At 45.1% G+C, this 22,318-nt stretch overlaps 2 protein-coding genes across 6 annotated transcripts in view; both read right to left on the bottom strand.

Moving 5' to 3' along the window:
- c6h2orf76 (chromosome 6 C2orf76 homolog) overlaps positions 1-22,318 on the bottom strand; it is an 88,446-nt gene that overhangs the window by 59,042 nt on the left and 7,086 nt on the right. Inside the window, exons 3-5 of one of the 5 annotated variants that reach the window (XM_072262127.1) lie at positions 20,090-20,211; positions 17,533-17,653; positions 9,716-15,505 (exon numbers count right to left, since the gene is read on the bottom strand). The exons of 2 other annotated variants lie outside the window; for them this stretch is intronic. In XM_072262127.1, coding sequence (XP_072118228.1) covers positions 17,558-17,653; positions 20,090-20,211 — 218 coding nt within the window. In that variant the 3' untranslated portion in view covers positions 9,716-15,505; positions 17,533-17,557. Of the gene's footprint in view, positions 1-9,715; positions 18,599-20,089; positions 20,212-22,318 lie in introns of those variants that run through there. 2 more of the 5 variants (XM_072262125.1, XM_072262126.1) reach the window with 2 other exon arrangements.
- LOC140199665 (uncharacterized) lies at positions 2,360-6,656 on the bottom strand. Its single transcript, XM_072262120.1, has 2 exons — positions 5,246-6,656; positions 2,360-2,964 (listed from the first exon to the last, which is right to left on the bottom strand). Exons 1-2 carry the CDS (start codon positions 6,413-6,415, stop codon positions 2,881-2,883), a joined length of 1,254 nt encoding a protein of 417 aa, XP_072118221.1. The 5' UTR covers positions 6,416-6,656; the 3' UTR covers positions 2,360-2,880.

Below are 22,318 nucleotides of genomic sequence, written 5' to 3'. Positions count from 1 at the left end.
TAACTCATAGTTATTAAAGTTTGAAAAACTGCTTTCCATTTTAAGACATGAATCAGTAATTTTCAAGCAATGTTGTATTTTATGCTTTTAAAAGATCAAGCATGGATTGTCCACAAGGCATTGTGGAAAAAAGCTCTTTTTCTAATGTTTGAGTTCTTAAATTAAATTTTCAACACAAGCTCCGACCCTGCGAATGGACTATCAGAAGGTTAAATAGCAGAATATTTAGTCTGATATTGAATTTGCAACAAAAATAAAACACTGATATATCGGTTTGTTGTCCACTTTTGGCTCCATAATTCCTTCAATGTTTTCAATTTTGATGAGGACATATGTTCAAACAATTTAATACAGAATTGTTGGAAATGAAGAAGACACAACAGATTTACGTCAGTGCTGCATAAATACGATAAGTGATATTTTCTTGGTGATATGACCAAATACTGCCAGGTGTTGACCAGTGGGTGAGCTTCTCGAATCAGAGCAGGAGGATTTCAATCTGCTTTGAACTCAGAGATAAGAAGGGTTGTTGTGCTTGCACTTTGTATATGTGGGGATTGTTTGAGATCTGCCCTTAAAGATCATGAGCTCTGTGAGATCAGCCTTGTAAATCTTTCCATCTTTGACATTAAAAATGGATTGATGTGATAGGCAGATCCATTTCAAAAAGTCTGTGCTGTCCTGGAATTGGTTTAAGTCTACATTTGGAAACATACAATGATCTGAATTGAAAGTGAGCAAGCTTCTTGCAAAATATTTATTTACTCAGCGATGCAGTACGGTGTAGGTCCTTATGGTCCTTTGGGCCCACCGCCCTAGCAACCACCAACAAACCCAACCAACCCTAACCCAATCACTGGACAATTTACAATGAGTAATTAACCTACCCAATGGGTCTTTGGACTGTGGGAGGAAACGGGAGCGCCTGGGAAGAACACACATGTTCCATGTGAAGTATGCACAGACTCCTGACAGGTGGCACCAGAACTGAACACCAAAATTCGGAACGCACCGAGCTGTAATAGTGTCGCACTAACCGCTATGTACCATGGCGCCCATATATAGTCATCTAGTATATTAATGATTTATGAAACCATTAACATACCTACAGATCAGTTTAATAATCTATTTAAGAAACTTCCGGATGCGAGCCAATGAGCTTCCATTATTCACTGATTAAAGCAATGAGGAAGATTGAAACATCGAGGCCAACGTGGAAGACGAGCGAGAGTTCAGCACTGGCTACCTGCCTTTCGTTCCCTCTGCTGCCAGAGGAGCCTACGTGGCCTTTCACTGTACCCAGAGGATGGGCCTCTCACTTTCCATAATTTTTTTTTTTATTAAGTGCAATCGTGAACAATAGCCAGATCAGAAATGCTGATCAAGTCAACCAGTTCCCAAGGAGAACTCTGATGGGCCAATCAGATGGTTCACTGCTGCTCAGCCAATGTTACCTAGGTTCTGTGTTTATGAATTTGGACTGTGGCCTATGGACGTTTTCAGTCTTATGGTTTTTATATTCTGGTTGTTGCCCGTTCTTTCCCATTTTTTTGTGCAGGGAGAGGGGGTTTTGGGGGCTAATGTTCTTGTTGCGCCTTTGTTAGGTTTTTTGTACAGGAGAGGGGTATTTGGGGGTTGACGTCCTTATTGTGTCTAGTGTGGTGAGAAGAGGGATTGGAGGCCAATGTTCTTGTTTTTCGTTTTTGTGTAGGGAACGGAATCTAAGGGGTTAATATTGTGTTGTCATTTTGTGTGTGTGGGGGGGGGGCAGGGTGGAGTTGCTGTTTCTCTTTGTTTCGTGGCCACCTGGAGAAGAATCTCAGATTTGTACATTGCATACATACTTAGCTAGTAATGAACCTTTGAACTTTGAACAATGCATAAAGCAGCCGAACAATTGTCAATTGTTCTTCAATCATAAGCACCAGCGTTATATAAATCTGAACCTTGATTCAATTCCAATATTGGCAATAATGCCTCAAAAGCATTTGTGGGAAAGGTGAAACTTATTCTTGATATACTGGTTAAGTGAGATCTTGCTCTTTCCAGCCTGCTCTTTTAGAACTACATGTTGCCAAGGACCAGAACTTTAAGTGCAGCCTGACCAAAGATGCACTTAATGTTCTTTTTTTTTTATATACACAGCTGAGCGGACCAAACATTGCCCTGAGCAGGACTTTTTGTTCTACACTGCTGAAGCACCTTCAATTACTCCAAAAGACTGAGGTTTGGTAAAATACTGAAAGGCTTTTATTCGCTGTACAATACGACCTCCACAGTGAGTGTCTGCCCCCGGACTGAGGGGGAGGGGCAAGGCGAACACCTTTATACAGGACTCTGTGGGAGGAGCCACAGGGGCAGTCAGCAGAGGGGTGTGTCCAGACAGGTAACCGAGTTACAACATATATACATGGTTTACCACATTCACCCCTCCTTTTTTTAAAAAGAGTCCCACGGGGTGAAGTGACTGACAATATTTACAAGAAGTATATTTACAGGTTAAGTCTATCAGGCGGTCGAGTCCGTCGCTGTGACCTACGTAGCACCGGCGATGGCGGTTGTGCTGGCTCCAGCCTGACTTCAGGTGCCAGCACGTTAGGCGTCGGTAATCCCTCGTGCGTGTGCGTGTGCGTCGCGCCCAGTATGGGAGTGTCGTGTGGTGTCTGTATAGGGTTTGGGGTGCACGGTGTCTTGTAGGTACATACATTGGTGGGTACAGGGTCAATAGTCACCACGGAGTGTTCAGGGTAGGGGCCCGGAGCTCCTGCGGGCGCCAGGTCGTGGATGGAGACCGGGTCCTCCCGCCCATCAGGTAAAACCAAGTAGGCATACTGGGGGTTCGCATGAAGTAAGTGAACCCTCTCGACTATCGGGGAGTATTTATTGCTCCTCGCATGTTTCCCGAGCAGCACTGGCCCTGGGGACATCAGCCAAGATGGTAGGGTGGTTCCAGTGGTCGATTTTCTGGGAAAAGAAAAGAGCCGCTCATGAGGGGTGGCATTGGTGGCCGTGCATAACAGGGAGCGGATGGAGTGGAGTGCCTCGGGAAGGACCTCCTGCCAGCGGGAGACCGGCAGTCCCTTTGACCTGACCTGTCCATTCCCCTTCTCCACCTGTCCATTCCCCCGGGGATTATAGCTCGTGGTCCTACTGGTTGCAATTCCCCTAGCCAGCAGGTATTGGCGCAGCTCGTCACTCATAAACGAGGACCCTCTGTCACTGTGGATATAGCATGGGTATCCGAACAGAGTGAAGAGCTTGCGCAGGGCTTTTATAACTGATGTGGTAGTGGTGTTGGGGCAGGGGATGGCGAAGGGGAACCACGAGTACTCGTCAATTACATTAAGAAAGTACACATTGCGGTCGATGGAGGAGGGAAGGGGGCCCTTAAAGTCAACACTCAGTCGCTCAAAGGGGCGGGTGGCCTTGATGAGTGGTGCCTTTTCGGGTCGGTAGAAGTGCGGTTTGCACTCTGCGCAGACTTGGCAGTCCCTGGTCATCATCCTGATCTCCTCAAGGGAGTAAGGCAGGTTCAGGGCTTTCACGAAGTGGAAAAGCCGGGTGACTCCCGGGTGGCAAAGGTCTACATGTAGGGTGTATAGTCGGTCAATCTGCTCGCTGGTGCACGTTCCCCGGGATAGGGCATTGGAGGGCTCGTTGAGCTTCCCAGGCCTGTACATGATGTCATAGTTGTAGGTGGAGAGTTCGATTCTCCACCTCAGAATTTTATCATTTTTGATTTTGCTCCGTTGCTGATTATTAAACATGAATGCGACTGAGCGCTGGTCAGTTAGCAGGGTGAACCTTTTGCCGGCAAGATAGTGCCTCCAGTGCCTTATAGCTTCCACTATGGCCTGGGCCTCTTTCTCTACCGCAGAGTGCCGAATTTCAGGGCCTTGAAGGGTACAGGAGAAGAACGCCACTGGTCTTCCTGCCTGGTTGAGGGTAGCAGCCAGCGCAAAGTCGGAGGCGTCACTCTCTACTTGGAAGGGAATGGCCTCATCCACCGCATGCATTGCTGCTTTGGCAATGTCCCCTTTTATGTGGTTGAAGGCCATGTGGGCCTCAGCAGAGAGGGGGAATGTGGTGGACTTGACCAGGGGGCGGGCCTTGTCTGTGTAGTTAGAGACCCATTGGGCGTAATATGAAAAGAAGCCCAGGCACCTTTTGAGGGCTCTGAGGGTATTGGGAAGAGGGAGTTCCAACAGGGGGCGCATACGGTCGGGGTCAGGGCCAATGACTCCATTCTCCACAACACACCCAAGGAAAGCAAGTCGGGTGGTCCCAAATACACACTTGTCCTTGTTATAGGTGAGGTTGAAAGATTTGGCTGCTTGGAGAAATTTTTGGAGGTTGTTGTCGTGATCCTGCTGGTCATGACCGCAGATGGTGATGTTATCCAGATATGGGAACGTGGCCTTCAGTTGGCACTGGTCCATTGCCCTCTGGAAGACAGATACACCATTCGTGACACCAAAGGGGACGCACAGGATTGATAAGGCCTGCCGTCCGCCTCGAAGGCAGTGTAAGGGCGGTCCTCCCGGCGGATGGGGAGCTGATGGTAAGCGGATTTTAGGTCTATGGTCGAGTACACCTTGTACTGTGCTATCTGATTGACCATATCCGCGATGCGGGGTAGAGGGTACGCGTCGAGCTGCGTGAACCTATTGGTGGTCTGGCTATAGTCCACGACCATCCTATTCTTCTCCCCGTTCTGAACAACCACCACCTGCGCCCTCCAAGGACTTGTGCTTGCCTCAATGACCCCCTCCCTGAGCAGCCGCTGCACCTCCGACTTAATGAAAGCTCTGTCCCCCGCGCTGTACCTCCTGCTTTTAGTTGCCACAGGTTTACAGTCGGGGGTCAGGTTGGCAAACAGCGGTGGGGGAGGGATCCTGAGGGTGGAGAGGCCGCAAGTGGTGTCGGTAGTGTGGCAGTTGGCATGATGTTGGGTGGGATGCACGGGTCGGTGTGTGTGTGTGGTCAGTAGCGGGGTATGTGACATATCTCTACAAAACAGGGGATTTATGACAGTAATTGGTGGGAGGGGCCCATCATACTTCATTGTCACGCTTTTCAGGTGGCTCTGGAAGTCCAAGCCCAACAGCACAGGAGCACACAGTTGAGGCAAGACCAGTAACTTAAAGTCCCGATATTCTGTGCCCTGCACCACTAGCGTCGCTACACAACCCCCCCGGATGTCTGTTGTATGCGACCCGGAGGCCATGGTGACCCTTTGACTTACCGGCCGTATCATGAGGCCACAATGCTGCACCGTGTCCGGGTGAATAAAACTCTCCGTGCTGCCTGTGTCAAACAGGCAGCTTGTCCTGTGCCCCTCCACCAGGATGTCCATCATTGACCTTGCGAGCTGGTGGGGAGCGCTTTGGTCGAGGGTCATGGAAGCCAGGGTGGGGTCGCTGTCTTGGTCCGGTGCGGTGGGGTGGCCCGTGAGCACCCGTTGGTCGTAGGCGGTGGGAGGTGGCGCTGACCAAGATGGCCGCCCCCATGTCTCGCACGTGGTGGCGGTGTGCAGGGAAGATGGCGGCCCCCATGTCTCGCACGTGGTGGCAGTGTGCAGGGAAGATGGCGGCCCCCATGTCTCGCACGTGGTGGCAGTGTGCAGGGAGGATGGCGACCCCCACGTCTCGCACGCGGCGCTGCTCGATCCCGCTCGCGGTTTTGACTTACAGACCTTGGCGAAGTGGCCCTTCTCTCCGCAGCTGGAGCAGGTAGCTTGTCGGGCCGGGCAGCGTTTCCGGGGGTGCTTCTCCAGTCTGCAGAAGTAGCACTTCGCGGACTCACGACTGGCTATAGCCGAGGTGGATTCGCCGGCGGGTTGCGGGGTCTGCGGCACCCACAAGGCCATCGGGGGATTGCGTGCCTGGAGAGCCTCGGAGTTATGCAGAGCGGCCTCCAATGTATCAGCCAGCTCCATTGCCGAACTTAGGGTAAGATTGGCTTTTTCCAGCAGCCGCTGGCGCACGTACACTGACCTGGTCCCCGTGACGAAGGCGTCTCTCACTAGGAGTTCTGCATGCTGCGCCGCTGTCAGCTCCTGGCAATTGCAGGCTCGCACGACTGTCTGTAGGGCCTGGACGAACTCAGCACTCGATTCCCCGGACCGTCGTTGCCGTGTCGCTAAACGGTGCCGAGCATAGACGCTGTTTATCGGCCTCAGGTATTGTCTTTTGAGTGCGTTCATCGCGCCATTGTAGTTCGGCTGCTCTCTGATCAGCGAATAGACCCGTGGACTGACCCTGGAGAGTAGAACTCTGCGCTTCGCTACGGGGTCGGTCGCTTTAATCTCCTCTAGATACGCTTTGAAGCAGGCCAGCCAGAGTTCGAAAGCGTTTCCAGCGTCAGGCATTTGCGGATCGAGGTCTAATTTGTCTGGTCTCAGGGACTGTTCCATGTTTTAAAATGTACAGCGAATAAAATTGAAGCACCTTCAGTTACTCCAAAAGACTGAGATTTTGTAAAATACTGAAAGGCTTTTATTCGCTGTACAATACGACCTCCACAGGGGGAGGGGCAAGGCGAACACCTTTATACAGGACTCTGTGGGAGGAGCCACAGGGACAGTCAGCAGAGGGGTGTGTCCAGACAGGTAACCGAGTTACAACATATATATATGGTTTACCATAACTGCCTATAAACTGTGTGGCACATTATATAAAAGCAAATTCCAGCTGCACTACGTGCGTGGGAGCATTTCAGTTACTGCAAGGACACACACCCGCACAGCTTTGAAGGAACAGTGAGCCTGACATGTACTTTCTTTCAGTCTGAACAAATTACTTGGGTCAATTCAACCACATAGACATATGTTTGATACGCCAAACTTATAGGATCTGTCAACATCATCTCACCACAGAAGCTATGGTAACTTCCTTCAGTTTTGCCATCCCATTGTTATTTTGTGAGTGCACTCTGTATTCCATTAGACTAGAAAATGGAGCAAAGTAATCAGAAATATATTTTAATAGGAAGATGTATATAGATTTCCAATCATAACAGATGCATTTATAAAGGAATTTTCTCATTACAGTACAAATAATGTCATGATTTCATTTAGATAGAAAAAAATGAATTTTTGCAATACATTTAGCCACAAGAGTGAAATAACTCGTTTTATTTTATATTTTAATCTTCAAGTTGCATTATCTAGAGAAATTAAATTATTTTTGTTCATTAACATAATCATGCTTTTACAAATGTAGCAAATTAATCATGATATCATCTTATAAATTGCAGCAGATATGTTACTGATGTCAGAGATTGTACAAGATAATTTTGTTGTACACAGAGTCCCCAAGTTCTGTTCCTGAGAACTGTTTGCAACACAATGTTTTTGTCAGTCATAAGTGAACAAAAGCAGTGTGGGGGAGAGGATCACTGAACAGCTGTAATGGGAGAGGGAATTGGGAATAACCACTCAGTGACTCAGTCAATCTGCTCAGCGCTCCCAATTGTTGCAGCCCAGGGGTGGCGGGGTGGCAGGATGGCAGGGTGGGGGGAGGGGGGAGTTATGCGGAAATGCTCCATTCTCACCTGGCAGAAGATGCCCGTCGCCCCACAGCAGCCGGCAAATCCATCACCATCCATCCCTGTGGTCTCCAAATGGTCATTCATATATAAGGGGGTCCATAATTTCAGCATTCATAACCCATGGACGGCCAGTAATTGGAATTTTAAATAAACATTGGTATGTGTTTGCAATAGAAGCATAGTGCATACGAGATAAGACCATAAGGCATAGGAGCAGAATTAGGCTACTCGGCCCATCGAGTCTGTTCCACCATTCCATCATATCTAATTTACTATCCCTCTCAACCCATTCTCCTGCCTTCCTTCTGTAACCTTTCATGCTCTGACTAATCAAGAACCTTTCAACCTCTGCTTTAAATATACTCAGTGACTTGACCTTTATACACTTTCCTGCACTTCTGAATTCCATCTGCCATGTCTTTGCCCAGTTTCCTAATCTGTCTAAGTTCTTCTGCAGACTCCTTGCTTCCTCAACACTACTTGCCCCTCCACCTGCCTTCATATTGTACACAAATTTGGGCACAAGGCCATCAATTCCGTCATCCAACTCATTCACGCATTAATGTAAAAAGAAGCAGTCCCAACACAAACTCCCACAGAACGCCATTAGTCACTGGAAATTAGCCTGCAGCTCTGAGTATAAATGTTAGTTGTTGTTCCTTTTCACACATTGAAACACAGAAACATAGAAACACAGAAAATACAGCACAATACAGGCCATTCGGCCCACAAAGCTGTGCCGAACATGTCCCTACCTTAGAACTACCTAGGGTTACCCATAGCCCTCTATTTTTCTAAGCTCCATGTAGCCATCCAGGAGTCTCTTAAAAGACCCTATCATTTCCGCCAGCAGCCCATTCCACGCAGTCTTCACTCTGCATAAAAAACTTACCCCTGACATCTCCTCTGTACCTACTTCCAAGCACCTTAAAACTATGCCCTCTCGTACTAGCCATTTCAGCCCTGGGAAAAAGCCTCGACTATCCACACAATCAATGCCTCTCATCATCTCGTACATCTCTGTCATCCTTCGTCGCTCCAAGGAGAAAAGGCCGAGTTCACTTAACCTATTCTCATAAGGCATGCTCCCGAATCTAGGCAACATCCTTGTAAATCTCCTCTACACCCTTTCTATGGTTTACACGTCCTTCCTGTAGTGAGGTGATCAAAACTGAGCACAGTACTCCAAGTGGGGTCTGACCAGGGTCCTATATAGCTGCAACATTACCGCTTGGCTCAAACTCAATCCCACAACTGATGAAGGCCAATGCACTGTGTGCCTTCTTAACCACAGAGTCAACCTGCGTAGCTGGGTAGCATTTTTGCCATTTCCTTAGCATTTTTCTGTTTCTAATGACAGCAAGTTGCTAATTCAATGCTCAACCCAGTGCAGATGGAAAGCATGCAAGGAGCCAGCCGGATTTGAATTCAGGGCCACTCGCCTTGAAGTCCAGTGCTGATGCTGGTCCACCACTGGCCGGCAATAAGTGTTAATGCTCGTGATCAAACATTGCCAGTGCTTTGCTGTGTTGCTGTGGTTGTCATTGGGAATAGGAAGCGATTTCAGTGAGGGCATCCAGAAGAAGCACAGGTATCTCAGACTCCATTCCTCATTGTGACTCACACAGAGAAAAGGTTGCTTTGTGGACATCCTGGTGAAAAAAGGCAAACTGCAGATAGCCCTTCTTGTCCTTTTCCTTAATATATTGACTTATTTATTGAGATACAACACGGAACAGGCCCTTCCGGCCCTTCAAGCCACACAACCCAGCCATGCCCCGATTTACTCCAAGCCTAATCACGGGATGATCTACAGTGATCAATTAATCTCCCAAATGGAAGATCTGTGGACTGTGGGTGGAAAGCAGAGCACCCATAGAAAACCCACGCAGTCACGGGGAGGAAGTACAAACCCTTTCCAGATAAGGGTGGGAATTGAACCCGGGTCGCCTGCACTATGTTACCGTGCACAATGCTTGACAGTAACACCAACCTGGGTTCAATTCCCACTGCTGCCTGTAAAGAGTTTGTACGTTTTCCCCGTGACGGGGTGGGTTTCCTCCAGGTGCCCCAGTTTCCTCCCACAGTCCAAAGATGTACTGGTTGGTAGGTTAATTGGTGATTGTAGATCGTTCAGTGATTAGGCTAGGATTAAATTGGGGAACTGCTGGACGGGACAGCTCGAAGGGCCCAAAGGGCCTGTTCCATGCTGTATCTCAAGAATCCAACAAATATTTAAAAACATAAAGTTTTCCTTATTCATTTATTGCCTGTTCTCCCAGATATGCTGCAAGTCCATGAAGATTACTTGCTAATGCGCACACCCTTGGTTGTAACTGGTGTGTTTTTAAGCCTTGAAGCCAAATGAAAATCAGATTAGAACCCATCAGCACCTGACAAATAATCCCTGTTGATTATGATATTAATGAACTCTAGAAAGCACTAGAAATTTGCAAAAATACAGAAATATCTAGTCGAGATTATTCAGCAACTAAATAGGATGTAGTTACTACTTTTAAACAGCACTGATACAGAACTGATGCACATGTATTGTGCTTCAGAGAGTTTGCGAATAGAAGCATCATCTTCTGAAATGTCAGCACTAGCACAACATTGGCAATATATATTGATTGGCATACAATTCCCCTGTTCTGCAGACCTGCGCTTTACATTAGCTGTGCACATTTTAACATCCTCAGTGTAGTACAGGTACCACTACTTCCACTAACAACAACCAACAACCAACATCTTGGTTCCAAAAATAATACATACAAAGCCAAAAATACAAAACATAGGATCCAATTTTAAGCCTAATTTCTTTTGCCCTTGTTTTTATTTTTGCAGTTTTAATTAATATAAATTAAAATGGCAGATATACCAATTTTTTGCCAACTGTGTATTGTAGGAGGTAATTTTCTTTAATGTATTCTTTTGTTTATTGAGGTATAGGACAGAATAGGCCCTTCCAACCCTTCAAGCTGTGCCACCCAACAACCCCCAATTTAACCCTGACTTAATCACAGGACAATTTACAATGACCCCATAACCTACCCACTGGTACAGTTTTGGAATGTGGGAGGAAACCTGAGCATCCAGAGGAAACTCACACAGTCACGGGGGAAAATATAAAAACTTCCTTTTGGACAGTGGCAGGAATTGAACCCCAGTCGTTGATACTGGGACTTCATTCACTGGAATTCAGAAGGATGAGAGGAGATCTTATAGAAACATATAAAATTATGAAAGGGATAGATAAGTTAGAGGCAGAAAAGTTGCTACGACTGGTGGGTGAGACTAGAACTAGGGGGCATACCCTCAAGATTCAGGGGAGTAGATGTAGGACGGAGATGAAGAGGAACTGCTTTTCCCAGAGAGTGGTGAATCTGTGGAATTCTCTGCCCAATGAAGCAGTGGAGGCTACCACAGTAAATATATTTAAGACAAGATCGGATAGATTTTTGCATAGCAGGGGAATTAAGGGTTACGGGGTAAAGGCAGGTAGGTGGAGATGAGTCCATGGCCAGATCAGCCATGATCTTATTGAATAGCGGAGCAAGTTCGATGGGCCAGATGGCCAACTCCTGCTCCTATTTCTTATGTTCTTATAACCATATAACCATATAACAATTATAGCACGGAAACAGGCCATCTCGGCCCTGCTAGTCTGTGCCGACCTTATGTATCTCTTATGTACTGTAAAGCATTGAGCAAATGACTATACTACCGTGCAACCCACAGTAAAATAATAAAATGATAAAAGTGACATTGTTGTTAAGCCAAATAAAAAATTACTAAATACATATAGGTATTTATAAAACTTCCAGTTGATCTGTGAGCCACATAGAATTTGTATAAGCAGCTCCGTAAATGCCTTAGGAGGCAATTCCCCTTGAGAAAAAAAATACCTCTCTACCATGAGGAAAGGAAGTTCCAGGTCTAAAATAATTGTCTTCTCCCTATTTAAAGAACTATTCCTCAGGCAGTGATCTTGATTGACTGGACTTGTCAATCACTATAAACTCTATGGACCCGGTGATGCCCATGTTATGGTTGTTTAATAACTTCAGATCTGCAGCAGTAAATGTCATGATCTTACCATTAAATGCTTAGTGCCAATGGGATCATAAACTTATGTAGAAAATTGATCTCGGGAGATAGATTAAAACAGTATGATTACTGCATAATTGTTCAAAAATCACAAACAACAAGAATTGTTTAATATGAGGGACGAACATTTTGATATTTTTATGTGCATAAAAAATATCAAATATCTAAAAAATATCTTTTCCTTTCTGTGCTCAGTTGCACAGATTCCACCTGCAAAGCTGAAACATTCACTTGTCACAAATTATTAATGGAAGTTTATTTTCCTTGAGAGATATTTTTGCTTTTGCTATTGCTTGCATGGGGAGGGGGTGGGGGGGATGGGGGGATGGGGCGTTTGCTGCTGCTGGCACGTGGGGGGGTGAGGGTCAATGCTTCTGCTGCTGCTTGTACGATGGATGGGGGGAGGGTAGCTTCGGGGTTCTGACATTTCTGTCATACATACCTATCCCTCAACGTCAGCAAGATGAAGGAATTGGTTGTTGACTTCAGAAGGAGTAGCGGACCGCACGACCCCTTTCTACATCGGTGGTGTGCAGGTGGAACAGGTCAAGAGCTTTAAGTTCCTCGGGGTCAATATCACAAATGACCTGACTTGGTCCAACCAAGCACAGTCCACTGCCAAGAAGGCCCACCAGTGCCTTTACTTCCTGAGAAAAATAAATAAATTTGGCCTATCCCCTAAAACCCTCACTAATTTTTATAGATACACCGTAGAAAGCATTCTTCTCGGGTGCATCAGAACCTGGCATGGAAGTTGTCCTGTCCAAGACCGGAAGAAGCTGCAGAAGATTGTGAACACAGCCCAGCACATCACACAAACCAATCTTCCATCCTTGGACTCACTTCACACCACACGCTGTTGGAGCAGTGCTGCCAGGATAATCAAGGACACGATCCACCCAGCCAGCATACTTTTTGTCCCTCTTCCCTCCGGGAGAAGGCTCAGGAGCTTGAAGACTCATACGGCCACAGTGAGAACCCAAGAATCAATGGAATTTTGTTTCTTACCTGAATACAAAGTGTCTGTTCTATCTCTGCCGGCCACGTATACCACTGACTGTTATTATCAGCTAAGTCCTGAAAGGGTTGTTGCCTGGTGATGTTGGACCAAATTATACTTGAGAGGAAAGTGAAACTGCAGCAACTGCATTGACTGGGTAAGTTTCAATCCTTCCAAAACTCTGGAGATTTCCTATTTTTCCTTCAAAAGTCCTCTTCTGTCTACATCGAGTATCCACAGCTCCATTTAACGGCTTCATTAAATCACAGAGACACGCAGCACACTCTTCAGTCCACCAAGCCATCAACCACCCATTTTACACATTACGCTAAACCATGGTCCCAACCTGAAATCCACAGACCCCTCGGTTAATTGTAGGTGTCCATGGCATTAAAAAAAAGTTGTGAACCCCTGCAATAAACCCATGTTTAACTCTTACCACAAGCTCATCAAATCCCAAGGCTGAATTACAGTGGCTCATTAAAAATGTTTCTGTCCCTGTGGAACAAGATTATCTCCTGTCTGTAGAGGTGAAATGCACCTGGCCTTGGCTGGATATTGTTCATCCACTAAAGACAAGAAGCAAAAAGTAGGGTAAGGACAGGAAGGAATTTGTAAAGTGAACTTTCCACTAGGTACAACCAGCAGGAAGATTAGCAATGGAGTTGACACTGCTACTTGTAAGAAAACAATACATTTTATTTGGAAGCATTGGATCAGCTTTCACTTTTAATCCCAGCAACAATATTTCTAAGAGATTGGTGATGAAACATATCAGATCCTGCCTGAGAGGTGACTTGTATCCTCTCCAGTTGGCTTATTAGAATAATGGTCTACAGCAGATAACATCCCATTGATTCCTCGCTCAACCCTGGAATATCTGGATAGCAAATATGCATTCATCAGAATTATCATTATTGACTACAATTCAGTATCCAATACCATCATTCCCCTCAAAAGTAATCAATAAGACTTTGGCTTCAATACCTCCTTGTGCAGCTGGATCCTGGATTTCCTCACCTGCAGACCCCAGTCAGTTCAGATTGGCAGCAACATCTCCTCCATGATCTCCATCGATGCAGGTACACCAGGAGGCTGTGTGTATAGCCCCCTGCTCCACTCGTTTTACACTTTTGACTGTGTGGTTATGCACAGCTCCAAAGCCATATTCAAGGTTGCTGATGATGCATTTTTGTTCAAAGTAAAATTTATGATCAGAATACATACATATCACCACATACAACCCTGAGATTTTTTTTCCTGCAGGCATACTTAGCAAATCTACAGAACAGTAACTGTAAACAGTAAACATCAGGAACTATGAACTGTGAAGAAACTGCAAATGCAGACATAAATAAATAGCAATGTTGTGGGCCAAACCGAAGGTGGAGATAAATCAGCACACAGGAAGGAGATGATGATCTTGCTGAGTGGTGTCATAACAACAACCTCTCACTCAATGTCACTTGTTGCCTGGATTGGGGAGCATGCCTTATCAGAACAGGTTGGGTGAACTCAGCCTTTTCTCCTGGGAGCGACGGAGGATGAGAGGTGACCTGATAGAGGTGTATAAGATGATGAGAGGTGTTGATCGTGTGGATAGTCAGAGGCTTTTTCCCAGGGCTGAAATGGCAAACAGGAGAGGGCACAGGTTTAAGGTGCTTGGAAGTAGGTACAGAGGAGGTGTCAGGGGTAAAGTTTTTTTACGCAGAGAGTAGTGAGTGTGTGGAATGGGTTGCCGGTGATGGTGGTGGAGGTGGATACAATAGGGTCTTTTAAGAGACGTCTGGATAGGTACATGGAGCTTAGAAAAATAGAGAGCTATGGGTAACCCTAGGTAATTTCTAAAGTAAGTACATGTTCGGTACAGCATTGTGGGCTGAAGGGCCTGTATTGTGCTGTTGGCCTTCTATGTTTCTATGTCAGCAAGATCAAGGAACTGATTATCGTCTTCTGGAGAGGAAAACCAGACGTCCCTTGAGCTAGTCCTCATTGGAGGATCAGAAGTAGAGAGGGTTAGCAACTTCAAATTCCTAGGTGTTACTATTTCAGAAGTCCTGTCCTGGGCCCAGTACGCAAGTACAATTGCAAAGAAAGCACGGCAGCACCTCTACTTCCCCTGGAGTTTGTGGAGATTTGGTATGACATCTAAAACTTTGACAAACTTCTATAGCTATGTAGTGGAGAGTATATTAACTGGCTGCATCACAGCCTGGTGTGGAAACACCAATGCATATCAAAGGAAAATTCTACAAAAGGAAGTGGATTCAGCACAGTACATCATGGGTAAAGCCCTCCCAACCATTGAGCACATCTACATGAAATGCTATTGTAGGAAAGCAGCTTCCATCATCACGGACCCCCAGCACCCAGGATATGGTCTCTTCTCACTGTTGCCATCAGGTAGAAGGTACAAGAGCCTTAGGACTCACACCAGCAGGCTCAGGAACAGTTACTACCCCTCAGCCATCAGGCTCTTGAACAAAAGGGGATAACTACACTCAACTTCACTTGCCACATCATTTAAATGTTCCCACAACTAATAACCACACTTTCAAAGACTCTATCTCTTCATCTCATATTCTCCTTATTTATTGCTATTTATTTATATTTGCATTTGCACAGTTTGTTGTCTTTTGCACTCTGGTTGATCTTTCATTGATCCTGCTATAGTCACCATTCTATAAATTTACTGAGTATGCCCAGAAGGAAATGAATCTCAAAGTTGCATATGTGACATATCTGTACTTTGAACTTTGAAGATGTTGCTTCTTCCTATTGGACCAATGGAGGCACTGGGGTCACGTTCTCAAATTGTCTGACATAAAAAGGTTGAAATTTCTTGAGCTGAAAATCAGAAAGACTGCTGTCATCCTCCCTGGAATTTGTTTACATCTACTCTAAGTCATAGTCATAGTCATACTTTATTGATCCCAAGGGGAAATTGGTTTTCGTTACAGTTGCACCATAAATAATAAATAGTAATAGAACCATAAATAGTTAAATAGTAATATGTAAATTATGCCAGTAAATTATGAAATAAGTCCAGGACCAGCCTATCGGCTCAGGGTGTCTGACCCTCCAAGGGAGGAGTTGTAAAGTTTGATGGCCACAGGCAGGAATGACTTCCTATGACGCTCTGTGCTGCACCTTGGAGGAATGAGTCTCTGGTTGAATGTACTCCTGTGCCCACCCAGTACATTATGTAGTGAATGGGAGACATTGACCAAGATGGCATGCAACTTAGACAGCATCCTCTTTTCAGACACCACTGTGAGAGAGAGTCCAGTTCCATCCCCACAACATCACTGGCCTTAGGAATGAGTTTGTTGATTCTGTTGGTGTCTGCTACCCTCAGCCTGCTGCCCCAGCACACAACAGCAAATATGATAGCACTGGCCACCACAGACTCGTAGAACATCCTCAGCATCGTCCGGCAGATGTTAAAGGACCTCAGTCTCCTCAGGAAGTACAGAAGGCTCTGACCCTTCTTGTAGACAGCCTCAGTGTTCTTTGACCAGTCCAGTTTATTGTCAATTCGTATCCCCAGGTATTTGTAATCCTCCACCATATCCACACTGACCCCCTGGATCGAAACAGGGGTCACCAGTACCTTAGCTCTCCTCAGGTCTACCACCAGCTCCTTAGTCTTTTTCAAATTAAGCTGCAGATAATTCTGCTCACACCATGTGACAAAGTTTCCTACAGTAGCCATGTACTCAAACTCATCTCCCTTGCTGATTCATCCAACTATGGCAGAGTCATCCGAAAACATCTGAAGATGACAAGACTCTGTGCAGTACTTGAAGTCCGAGGTGTAAATGGTGAAGAGAAAGGGAGACAAGACAGTCCCCTGTGCAGCCCCAGTGCTGCTGATCACTCTGTCGGACACACAGTGTTGCAAGCACACGTACTGTGGTCTGCCAGTCAGGTAATCAAGAATCCATGACACCAGGGAAGCATCCACCTGCATCGCTGTCAGCTTCTCCCCCAGCAGAGCAGGGCGGATGGTGTTGAACGCACTGGAGAAGTCAAAAAACATGACCCTCACAGTGCTCGCCGGCTTGTCCAGGTGGGCGTAGACACGGTTCAGCAGGTAGACGATGGCATCCTCAACTCCTAGTCGTGGCTGGTAGGCGAACTGGAGGGGATCTAAGTGTGGCCTGACCATAGGCCGGAACAGCTCCAGAACAAGTCTCTCCAGGGTCTTCTTGATGTGGGAGGTCAATGCCACTGGTCTGTAGTCATTGAGGCCACTGGGGCGCGGCGTCTTCAGCACAGGGACGAGGCAGGACGTCTTCCACAGCACTGGAACCCTCCAGAGCCTCAGGCTCAGGTTGAATACATGGCGAAGTACTCCACATAGCTGAGGAGCACAGATTCTGTCTACTGCCATTTCAAGTTATTTTGATAAATGTGACATTGGGCATTTTGACCTCAGTCTCCATTTCTTGCACCTCACCCATTCTATCAGATTATTTTTGTCTTTTTTTCAGAATAGTGGCTTTCCCATTGTTTATCTTTTCCTTTGGCAGTTAGCTCCTTCCCTGCTATCACGAGGTTTGAATCATCAAATGCTTTTCCAGATGAGTTCCCAAACTAACATTACACAAGTTAAGCATAATTTAAAACAGCTGTATCTCAGATAACATTTTATTTCATCTGCCAACATTATTTTTGCAGTCTTTTCATTGGATTTGCCAACATAACAATGGCTAGAAACAAGCAAGCACAAGACACAAGAAAATAAGACCAGGGAAAGCCACTTAGCCCTACCATTCTAAAGACTATAACTGATTTGCTCTAGGCCTCTTTTACTTTTCTTTGGCAGTTGCCCATAATCTTAAATTCCCAACCTATATAAAGTCATCTACCTTCTTTTTAAGTACCTCCAGCAATCTAGTCTGCACCACTCTCCAGGGTAGAGATTTCCAGAGTTTTACAGCCTTCTGTAACAAGAAATTCCCCAATCTTGTAATTATGGTAATTCTCCCTCTGGTGGAAAAAAATACTGTCAGCAAATGCCTTGTCATACACCATAGGCTCTTACATATTTCGAGAAGATCACCACTCCTTCTTCAAACCTCAAATAACACAGATCCAATTTCTCTTGCTACTCTTGATAGGAATTGCCGCAGTGAAAAGTACATTACAATTAATTATTATACAGTATACTAGAACAAACACTTTTTTATTAATTTATTAATTTATAACAGGGATTCCCTACCTTTTTTATGCCATGGACCCCGACAATTAACCAAGGGGTCCATGGGCCCCAGGGTGGGACCCTTGATTTATAGCAACAGCAATATGGATATCCTTGGTAAAACCACCACTTACTATGCTTACTTTGAGTAGGTGTTTGCATCCTGAATCTGTTGACGGACAGACTGAATGATTATGGTGTTAATTGAAAGGCATTTGAACGATACATCACTGGAGTTACATAAAGGCACACACTCAATGTTTCAGGAACAGCTTCTTCCCCTCTGCCATCTCATTTTTCAATGGATGTTGAACCATGAACTCCACCTCACTACTTTATGTTCACGTTCGCACTACTTGTTTAATTTAACTATTTAATATAGATATACTTACTGCAATTCACAGTGTAATTTTTTTCTCTATTATTATGCATTGCATTGTACTGCTGCCACAAAAACAAATTTCATGGCATATGCTGGTGATATTAAACCTGATTCTGGGTTTGATTCTGAATTAGGAGAAGCTATGGCCCATCATGTTCCTGATTTTTGCAGAGTAGACAGTGGATTTCTGAGTAAGGGAGAAATTTATTTTTGAATATCCAAGTACAGTCCACTTTTATCAGCACAGGATTTAGAGGGTTGGTATGTTTTGGCTTCTCATCATTCTCACTCTCTCTCCTTCTCTTGACCCCCGGTAATGTTGATTGATAATGGGTCCTCGGTGATGACAAAGCTGTTGAACACAAGTGGACAACAAGGAAAACAAGATTCTTTTCACCTGTTGGTAATATTCTTATGTTTTTGTGCATTTAAGGAATGTTTTGTTATGCATCCTTATGCCAGTGTTTCTGAGTGATTCTTCATATCAAGATGCTACCAAGGACACTGAATATCTGCAGCACCATAAGAGGTTATCTGAACATTTTGCCTATGCAACCTTTTGCTGGGGCAATCCTAAAATAATCCTATTACCGCATCACCTCCCTCTGTTTCCTATTGATTCTGAAGAAATGAGTTAATTAAATAACTATAAATAATCACTAGGTGGAGCTAGTGTACCTACTTAATAAAAATCATCTTACAAAATTTGCATTTCATATTAAGACTATAAGACCACAAAATATAGCAAAATATAGACCAGCTGGCCCATCAAGCCTGCTCAGCCATTTTATCATGGCCGATCCATATTCCCACTTAGCCCCATTTCCTGCCTTCTCCCCATATCCCTTCATGCCCTGGTTAATCAAGAATCTATCAACCTCTGCCTTAAATGTATCCAATGATGTCCTCCACAGCCACCAGTGGCAAACAATTGTATAGATTCACCATTCTTTGGCTAAAGAAATCCCTCCTTATCTCCTTTCTAAAGGGATGCCCCTCTATTCTGAGGCTGCAGAACTTACTGGTGGGCAAAGATTTTAATTCCAATTCCCATTCTCATTCCAATATGTCAGTCCATGGCCTCCTCTTGTGCTATGATGAGGCCACTCTCAGGCTGGAGAAGCAACATCTTATATTCTATCTGGATAGTCGCCAACCCGATGGCATGAATATTTCTCCTTCTGGTAAAAAATATCCCTGCCCTTACCCCTTTCTTCTGTTCCCTACTCTGGACTCCTACCTCTTCTTACCTGCCTATCATCCCCCTCAGGTTCTCTCCTCCTTCGCTTTCTCCTATAGTCCAATCTCTTCTCCAATCAGATTCTTTCCTCTCCAGTCCTTTACCTTTTCCACCCACCTGGCTTCACCTATCACCTTCCAGCTTGTCCTTCTTCTCCTCTTCCCTTTTTATTCTGGCATCTTCACCCTTCCTTTCCAGTCCTGATGAAGGGTCTCAGCCTGAAACGTCGACTGTTTATACACTTCCATAGATGCTGCCTAACCTGCTGAGTTCCTCCAGCACTTTGTGTACAGTGCTCTGGGTTTCCAGCATTATGGAATTTCTCCTGTTTACATAAATACTTTTGTTGCAAGTACAAGAGCAGGTCAGAAGCTGGTCACCCTGAACCAAGTGACTTGCTTCCTGACACCACAAAGTTTTTCCACCATCAAGCAAGGCACTGGATATTGTCCACATACTTGAGTCAACAGCTTCAACACACCTATCTCCATCCAGGACAAAGCAGCTCACTTGACTGGCCGTATTCTTGCTATCTGCTCCCTCCACCTTCAATACAATGTATGTCATATTTAGTCTGAATTGGAATTGCCCAGTTGCACTTACATCAACAGCCATGAAGTGTTTTGAGAGGCTGGTTTGATTTGGATCCACTCCAATTTGCCTAGCAGAGCAACAGGTCCACATCAGATGCCATCTCATTGGGTCTTCACTCAACCCTGGAACATCTGGACGGCAAAGGTACAAACACCAGGATACTCTTTATCAGCTGAAGCTCAATACCATCGTCCCCTATAAACTAATCAATGAGCTCCAAGACCTTAGCCTCAATACCTCCTTATGCATTTGGATCCTGGATTTCCTCACTTGTAGAACCCAGTTACTTTGGATTAGGACAGCATGTCCTCCATGATCTCCATCAGCACAGCTCCAATACTATATTCAAGTTTGCTAATGACACCACTGTTATGGGCCAAATCAATTATGATGCTGAATCAGCATACAGGAGGGAGACTGAAGATTAGGCCGAGCAGTGTCATAACAACAACCTCTCACTCAATGTCAGCAAGACCAACGAACTGATTGTAAACTTCAGGAGAGGGAAACCATGAGCCAGTCCTCATCGGGGGATCAGGGGTGGTGAGGGTCAGCATCTTTAAATTCCTGTGGGTTACTCTTTCAGAAGACCTGTCCTGGACCCAATACATAAGTGCACTTGTGAAGGAAACCCAGCAGTGCCTCTACTTTCTTCGGAGTCTGTGGAGATTCAGCATGATATCTAAAAATTTGATGAACTTCTATAGATGTGTGGTGGAGAGTGTATTGAGTGGCTGCATCATGGCCTGGTATGGAAGAACCAATGCCATTGAATGGAAAATCCTACAAAAGGTAGTGGATTTGGCCCAGGACATCATGGGTAAAGTCCTCCCAACCACTGAGCACATCTACATGAAATGCTGCCATAGGGAAGCAGCATCCATCATCAGAGATCCCCACCTGTCATGAGCCCTGTGGCTTGCCATAGAGCATTAAACTCCTAAGGTTTTTGAGCACCTGTATTTTCTAATCAATAGGTGGGCTTGGGCAAATGGTGAAGTGGATCGCCAAAATGCATCACTGATGAAAAGCATTAGGATTGCTCAAGCAGAAGGACTTGACTGGAAATGTGATCTGAGAAAGTATGTAACTGTGTACAGATGTGTGGAACATGCCACTACAGGGGAAATCCTGCCAAACTTCTCTACAACCAGAGAATGAGGGGGAAGTTACCAGACATCAAGGAGATACACACAGCAGAACTGGGAGTATGAGATCGGGATGCAGAACAAAAAGGAAACTACAAGCTGTATGCAGATGATCGCAGAGGAGCACAAGAGTCTATTGTAAGTGTTGACAACAGTGTGTCTATCCAGCAAGAAAAAATGGACAAATTCAACACACGTTTCAACACAACACCACACAGGGTGGAGAGGAAAACAAGAAATCAAGTGGTAGTTGAATCTCCAACTGAAGTGCAGTATTCAATGAACAGCACACATGTAAAAAAGTTCAACACGAGAGAGACTTTGACAAACAGGAGGAAATTCAAGGATTTGACAATGAGGTACTGGACAGGAGGACAATATGATGGACAGTTATAGATAAGCTGAAGGTTCACAGTGAGCAAAAGCCATTGCCAGACATTGAAAGCAAAGAGAAACCAGTAGAAAGAACTCAAAGGGTTAGAAAACAATCACTGAAGTTTAACAATTTTGTATTGAAGTAGAGCTTTAAGTTCATTTCAAAACAATAAAAACTGTTGTAAGTTGAAAATGAAGTTTTCAGTTCCAGAGTTATCATTAAGTTGAAACAGAAAATATGTTGGTTATAGCCATGCGAATCAGGGAGTATGTGTTGTGTTGAATTGAAATGGTTAAATCTGTGAGTCGAATGTCTGCTAAAACATTGAAGTTTATTTCTCAGGAAAGGAGCGATGTCGTGTATTGAAATGGTAAGGTCCAAGTCAGCATGGATTTACGAAGGGGAAATCGTGCTCGACTAATCTTCTGGAATTTTTTGAGGATGTAACTATGAAAATGGACAAGGGAGAGTCAGTGGATATAGTGTACCTGAACTTTCAGAAAGCCTTTGATAGGAGATTAGTGGGCAAACTTTCAGAAAGCCTTTGATAGATTAGTGGGCAAAATTGGGGCACATGGTATTGGGGGCAGAGTACTGACATAGATTGAAAATTGGCTGGCTGACAGGAAACAAAGAGTAGCGATTAACGGGTCCCTTTCGGAATGGCAGGTGGTGACCAGTGGGGTACTGCAGGGTTCAGTGCTGGGACCGCAG

This window comes from Mobula birostris, chromosome 6 (assembly GCF_030028105.1).
Source record: "Mobula birostris isolate sMobBir1 chromosome 6, sMobBir1.hap1, whole genome shotgun sequence".
Taxonomy (NCBI): Eukaryota; Metazoa; Chordata; class Chondrichthyes; order Myliobatiformes; family Myliobatidae; genus Mobula; species Mobula birostris.
This window is presented reverse-complemented; position numbering and strand designations above follow the sequence as displayed.

What these genes read in the sequence shown, in the direction of transcription:
- LOC140199665 (XM_072262120.1), bottom strand. Translation starts at nt 6,415, where the DNA reads ATGGAACAGTCCCTGAGACCAGACAAATTAGACCTCGATCCGCAAATG. An exon ending in GTGGCCTCATGATACGGCCG is followed by an intron (nt 2,965 to 5,245) that starts GTAAGTCAAAGG and finishes TTCTTTTCCCAG; the next exon opens with AAAATCGACCACTGGAACCA.